A 6,840-nucleotide genomic window follows, 5' to 3' on the forward strand; every position below is an offset into this window, starting at 1 on the left:
TTTTGATTTTCATGCTTCGTTCCCCATCACCTATCCTGGCTTACCTTCTCCGGAAGGAGTTACCCGAGGACGTGACGAAAGTCGAACGTATACTTCGCCGAGCTACCGCTTATGCCAACCACGAAGGAGAGCTGTACAAGCGCATCGTTAAGTTTTCCAACGTTGTATTTCTCCTGAAGAGATCTGACAACTCATTCACGAGATAACCTGGCCGTTCACAGTCTAGGGGATGGACATGGTCGGACCTCTTCGTACAGGTGAAGGTGATAATAAATACCTCCTCGTCATGGCAGGGGCAGACCTACATTGAGGTGAGTGGGAGCCCATGCCCCACCCAAAATTTGAAATTGCACTAATATTTGCTTGTGTTTTTTGAAAAAATATGCTTAATTTTTTTACTTTTTAAAGAACATGCCCCCACTCAAATAGTTTGCCCCTAGTCAAAATACTCTCTAGGTCTGGTACTACGTCATGGTCGACAAGTTCACCAAGCGGATCGAAGCGAACCCGGTCACCAGCCAAGCTGCGGAGCCGGTCATTAAATTCATGTCCGGTGTGATTCACTGGTACGGCATGCCTTGACGCAACATCAAACTGGACGGACTACGCCTCCGTTCCACTGTAGTGCTAAAAGGGTAAAATGAGCCTAGTTTCTACAGTAATTTCCTAAATCAGTATTGCTCATTTTTTTTTCTAGGTTTCTATTGCACTGTTCCGAAACAGAATTTTCTCTAGAGTAATACATGCACTCCATTGTACTTTCAGCCAATTGGATGCTTGTGAATGGTTCTGCATTACTTTGAACATCATGATTAGAGACCTTTGTCCGCTGTTTCCAGTAAGTAGACCTTGATGGGTTTGATTAATATAAACATATTTAGTTGTTCTTGATTTATGAGAATATGTTAATGAACCAACTATAGAATTAGGGTCTCTTATTGCCATTTAGTAAATGGAATATTAACTCTAGAATTTTTACTGTGACCCCACCTGTGTGATTGCAGATAGGATCTCGGATCATTGAGCGTTTTTGTCCTGGGTCGCTTGTTTCTTTCTTTCTTTTTTTGAGAATCAAGAGCTTTATTAATTTAACCAGCGGGATTACAATCCTTCATCACACAGGCCGTGAGGAAGGTCGGAACATAGTTGATCCAAATACACCGACGTCTAGAGGAGTTACATTGTTTAGCACAAAGATGAGCTAGTTCATTCGCTTCCCTCGAAATGAAGGACAATCGAAACTCTTCAAAATTCCCGCAAAGCTCTTGGATTTCCTTAATTATGGTAGCTATCTCCGAGCGGTCATTCTCTGGAGAATACCACAGTTTAACCACAATTTGGGCATCAGTTTCCATGTGCACTTTCCTATACCCCAAATCAAACGCAAGCTGGGCGCCATCTCGTATTGCATACGCCTCCATGGACATAGCAGAAAGTCCGTTCTCATACCAAATTGCCTGAGCACGAATTAGCTTTCCTTCGTGGTCGCACACACCTAGTCATGTGCCTCCCTGATGGGAGTCCTCTTGAAACGAGCCATCTACATTTATCTTGAGGGTGGCTTGGTCCGGCGGCTTCCATCTCTGTACCTCCTTATTGGCGACTGTTGTCATCTTTTTTCCAGTCGCCGCTAGATCAGCAGCAACATCTGTTGTCCTTTTAGCTGATTGCATCAAGGATCTTGTGGTCTCACCGTGTGTGCGTGCATTTCTTTCTGTCCAGACAGCCCAGGCACCACATAGAATTACACATGCATCTGACTGCTTAACCTTGTCATGATCCACCATATCCACAGCCCATGTTTCATGACTTAACACTGGTATCTTAACTGACGTAGCTTGCTTGACCTCCTGCCAGAATAATTTTGCCCAAGTACAGTCAAACAAGGCATGGCGGATGCTTTCCTCTTGGCCACAAGCTTCACAGAATGCTATTCGCTCAATATGTCTCCCGCAGAGAACAGCTTGAGTTGGGACATACCCTTTGATCACCCTCCACCAAAAATTTCTTACCTTCAGCGGTACTGGGAGTCGCCACAGTTTCCTCCAGAACCCCCTCTCCTGCCCCTCTGAGCTTGATGCTGAAACTGTATCACGCCGTAACGCGACCATCAGCTTGTATGCTGAACGCACTGAGAAATTCCCAAATCGATCCAGGGACCATGCCCAGAAATCATCCTGTGCTTTCCCAATCGGTATATGTGTGATCATGGACCAGCAAAGCTCCTAAAATGCAAGCGGAATTCAATGATTCTCTCGAGGTATTCCACACCGGTTGCAGCTTTTGTCAAGAATTTCATTTGTTGACTTTTGTCATGTAAATATTATTATTTTATATGCATTTTTGCTCTTCGATTTTTTTTTCAGCACAGCTCTTTAATTCGACATCTTTCCTAATTTGTACAAACTCACATAAGCAAATATAAATTAATTTTCTACAAACTCACATCATAGTTCAGAACGGTTTCACTGAAATGTAGATAAACAATGGACCACTGGACAACTTTTACAGAGGATCTTGGTGATGATAGGATATGTTGGGGGAGTGAGTTGACAATCTAAATTGTAGTACAACCAGTTCCAGCGCTGGATGAGTTGATGTGGGAAGGACTGCTCAAGAAAGATATGAGGAGACCGATAAAAGGACCGGTGATAGTGTCACGAGTTTAGACTGGAACGGCACGGCGGATACTTGGAGCGATGAACATGCCAGTTCTCACTCCCGGTGGTGCAAGTGCAGGGAGTCTGAACTGAATATGCAAGACTGTTGTTGCACATAATTCGGATGAAAAGCTAAGATATGAAAAAGCCAAACCTGTTTGTCAAATAGCTGCACTATGATGCAAGCTTTTCACACTCTTGCCAATTTGATTGCGGTATCTCTTCTAACCAATAACTGTCCCAAACATGGTTGTGCGGCTCACCACTCAAACGAAGCATTGTGAAATCAGAGGTGAATCCATTGGATTCGTGCCTCAGTACACAGTTTTCCAACTAGAGCAGCAGAATGATTTAAGAAGACATAGAAGCATACAAGAATAAATCGATACAAAAAGATTACTCAAATGCTTTGCACAGATTCAGGCCAACAATTTTCCATTCATATCTGAAACTGATTACAGTATGACTTGATAGTCAGTACATCAAGGACTTGCTTAGCTCAAAGCTTCACCCACACATACACACAAGAGTTCACCAACCAATGCTGCTCATTGGAAACTGCAACTTTAACTCACCAAGATGCCAATGCCTAAGAATCCAAGTCAGTCAAGATTAATTTTACAGGACAGCCAGCACAGACTCCAGATGCTAGGCAGCTCACATGATTACGTGTGTATCGACAAGTTCAATTCTACTCCTTTTTCCTGCTACAAGCCGGGTAGCAAACGGGCGTTTTTTATTTTGCGGCGAGTGCGTTTTACGCTCTGTCTCGTGCCGGAATTGCAGTACATGAGTTTCCAGTTTTTTTGGCTCATCTGCTTTACTTTGATCTATTGAAAATGCCCTTTATTTACTTAAACCCTTAACTTAGGACCAGGTGTGGATGTAGTGTAACTGTGTCGTACACATCTTAACAAGGTTTTTGCTGCCTAGCTAGATGGAGACTGTGCTGACACTCTTGTAAAATTACTATTGACTGAAAGGGATTCAAAGAACACTAGAAATCTTGGTGATTAAGTGCAGAACCTAGAGAGGCAAAGATTAAATGAAACTCATGTCTGAATGGTTTAGGAAGGTAAAAAGACTAGCAAGGGCGTAATACCACTGGACTCAAGCAAGGAATTGGTTGCTTCCTTGGTGCTGCAACAGCAATGGCAGGCAATGGTGATTGGTTTTGCCTGGGAATCTTGCAGCTGAGCTCCCTCATCCCCCTTCTAGCCCGCAGAGTTGAAGCTAGAGTCACATTCTTCACACCGGGCGCAACAGCAGTGACAGGCAGTGGTGTAGAGCCGACGAAAGAGCAAGCCTTGGAAGCGACGGGACGAGAGACCTTCTTCACGGGTGCAGCAGCATTGGCAGCCTTGGAAGTCGGGCGCTTGCGGTGGTGGCAAGCGAACTCCTCGTCTTGAGCCATCTGGCGTCCACGGGCACGGATGGCGCACCGGACACCAACAGGTTCAGTACCAGCAGCGGCCGGCAAGGTGGTGGCAGGCCCAGGGCGCGTGGCGACGGCAATATCGGAGGCATGGAAAGCGATGGACGCCGTCGGCGCCGGGCTAGGTTCTCCGTGGTCGACACCCTTGAGGTGGTGAACGAGTTGGCACCAGGCACGAACGGGATCAGCACGGGTGGCGGTGGCTGGAGCAGCGACAGCAGTTGCGACCGTGGCGGCGTGGCGACGGGGACGCCCTCCATGGTGGACGCCGTGGCGGCGGAGTTCTTGGACGGCTGCGGCGGCCTCCTTGGCGAGGCCGTCTTCCCCAAGACGGCGCTGGAAGTCGGCGTCCCAGCAGGCAAGGGACTCCCGGGACTCACCGGTGGCCTTGGCAAGGCTGTGCTTGGTCCAGTACTGGAGCACCCTCTCGAGGGCGCGCGAGGGCACCCGCATCTCCAGCGGGCGGGCTTGGGCGGCGGCCGGGCGATAGTCCCACGCCGGAGCGACGAGCACCTTGCCTTCGGAGCTACGGAGCTGGAGCACCTTCGCCGCCATCGACGGCGTGTCTAGGTCTGGAGATCGGGAAGGTGGGCGAGCAGATCGAAGTGGAGCTTTTGCTCCCACCGCCGCTGCCCATTTATTCAGGGGAGAGCTCCTAATTCTTGCCGAACTCGGATTGGAACTGTCGCCGGCTGAACTGGAATTGGGATCCAACTCGAGCTCGGCTGCGGCAATCTCACGCGCTCATTCATTTTTGACTGAAGAACAAATGGAACGTCTTCAGTTTCTCAGTCCACAGAAAGAACAAATGGATTTCTTCAGTTAAAAACCTGGACGCCTCTGCATCCTACTGATGAATTTCTACTATATAAAATAGGATGTGCAAGACAGAATGAAAATTCATTGCCAATTTGGCTTTAGGGAAATTCTGTGGTACAAAAATCAGTCATAGTTTGTATTGTTCTTGAGCACAGCCTAAAATGATGTGTATAAAACACACAATTGTACTTTTAGGCAAATCGCATAAATTTCTGAAGCCACTAAATTCGACCTCTACTGAATGTTGCTTTTTTTATCTCAAAATATGTTTCCTTCTTACACAAATTTTCCCTTCTGATACTAAATGTGCTTCTGAAAGAGAAGCCCAGCAAAAATGGTCGTGCGTCCCAGCGGCCTCGGACGCCGCACACCCATCATAGCTCTTCTCGTTGTGGGTTGCAACGCACCGACGGTTGCAGCTCCCTCGTGGGTGGTCATAGCTCGTCGTCTCGGTGGCTGGCTAGGGGTGCAACACGAGGTCCTTGTGGTCCCCCATGTCGATGACCTCGCCCCCACCCCACCCCATCATGACAGGGGAATACGTGTGTGCGACACATGACAGTGCGCATGGAGTGATGGCTACCACCTCCGATGAACTTCTAGGTGAGAGGTGTGAGACGAGTATGAGAGAGATGCGGGAGAAGATGAATGGCTGAGAGCATGATAATCTCCGCCTATAAGAGGATAAAGAAAAAAGGGATAAGCGGTTAGTGGGCCATATTGGCGTATGTGGCTTACGTACGAAGCCTGCTAAAAGCGAGCAAGCGGGGCAGCTGATGAAGAGCCAAGTCGGTCGGCCAATATAGACATTTACCTTTTAATTTTGCCAAAACTTACATCTTAATTAAGTTTTCATGTCAAATTTGTATCCTTTGGAAGGTATTTCAGAAAACAAGTTTTCATGTCATCCATTTGAAGGCACTTGCTTATAAAAGAAGCATGATAGGCATTATTTTTTGTAACAAAAAAAAGAGTCTGAGCAAAGGAAAATATATGACATCTAATTATATGAGCGCTTGTGTCTACATTGATATTCAAAAAATACTATACTAGTGGGAAACATATATGTGCATTGTAACAGGAGAACAAAATTGCATGCTCCTATCCCAATAAGCACGTCTTGAGACCCCTCTGTGGTTCCACGTCCTCTATTCAGATATAGTGTCCTATTTTGTGTTGTCGCAATGCTACTTATCCTCCTTCCCGTCCTTACTGAAAGTGTTGCAGTGCCACTGCACGGCACACCTATCGTTGAACCACACCAGCGCTAAGGAATGTTTCAAACTTTTAAAACCAACCTCGTCAGGTTGGATATGAGGGCCATGCTCCGCGAGCTACACCCTGCACTTGGTTCATACACCGTCCCTCATACTCCCACTCGCTTTTAAATTGTTTTCTAAATGCATGAACATTATATTGAAAAGATATTAGATGCATACTACCTCGCATCCGGCGTTTGTATGAGAGGCTGACATCCGAGCATGACCAGATCGATACCATCGAGTGTATATCGAGTGAGGTGCAACTCACCCGAGCAATCGTCGAAAAGTTCCCGCCCTCCATTCTACCATGAATATTCTTATCACAGAAGACCCAAAGAATGTCATTCCAAGTGTGCGGTAGGTCAGTCCAAGATGATTTTTTGACATTTCTCATAATATTTAGTCATAGAAGTAATCCGTCAATACATCCATGACAATACATGTTTTTCCAAGTTTCCTTGACATGAAAGTGTTCCTACTATAATATGAAGAAGTGTCACAAAAGTGTTTTCTTCTTGTAGCGTGTATTTGTAGATCTGATGCAATCACTACTACAGGGCCAAATAGCATTGTCCGACTAAAATGTATCATCACTGACCAACGACCCGACAATGCTTCTAGGTCAACAATGACTTCATCATCACAGATGGGGCGGCCAACGAGT

At 46.3% G+C, this 6,840-nt stretch overlaps 1 protein-coding gene across 1 annotated transcript; it reads right to left on the bottom strand.

Moving 5' to 3' along the window:
* Positions 1-3,112: 3,112 nt before the first annotated feature.
* Positions 3,113-4,898, bottom strand: LOC123185016 (uncharacterized). The gene has a single exon (XM_044597037.1). It carries the CDS (start codon positions 4,648-4,650, stop codon positions 3,745-3,747), a length of 906 nt encoding a protein of 301 aa, XP_044452972.1. The 5' UTR covers positions 4,651-4,898; the 3' UTR covers positions 3,113-3,744.
* Positions 4,899-6,840: the final 1,942 nt, after the last annotated feature.

Source organism: Triticum aestivum, chromosome 2A (assembly GCF_018294505.1).
Source record: "Triticum aestivum cultivar Chinese Spring chromosome 2A, IWGSC CS RefSeq v2.1, whole genome shotgun sequence".
Taxonomy (NCBI): Eukaryota; Viridiplantae; Streptophyta; class Magnoliopsida; order Poales; family Poaceae; genus Triticum; species Triticum aestivum.

Coding starts and splice junctions, on each gene's coding strand:
- LOC123185016 (XM_044597037.1), bottom strand. CDS start 4,650: ATGGCGGCGAAGGTGCTCCAGCTCCGTAGCTCCGAAGGCAAGGTGCTC.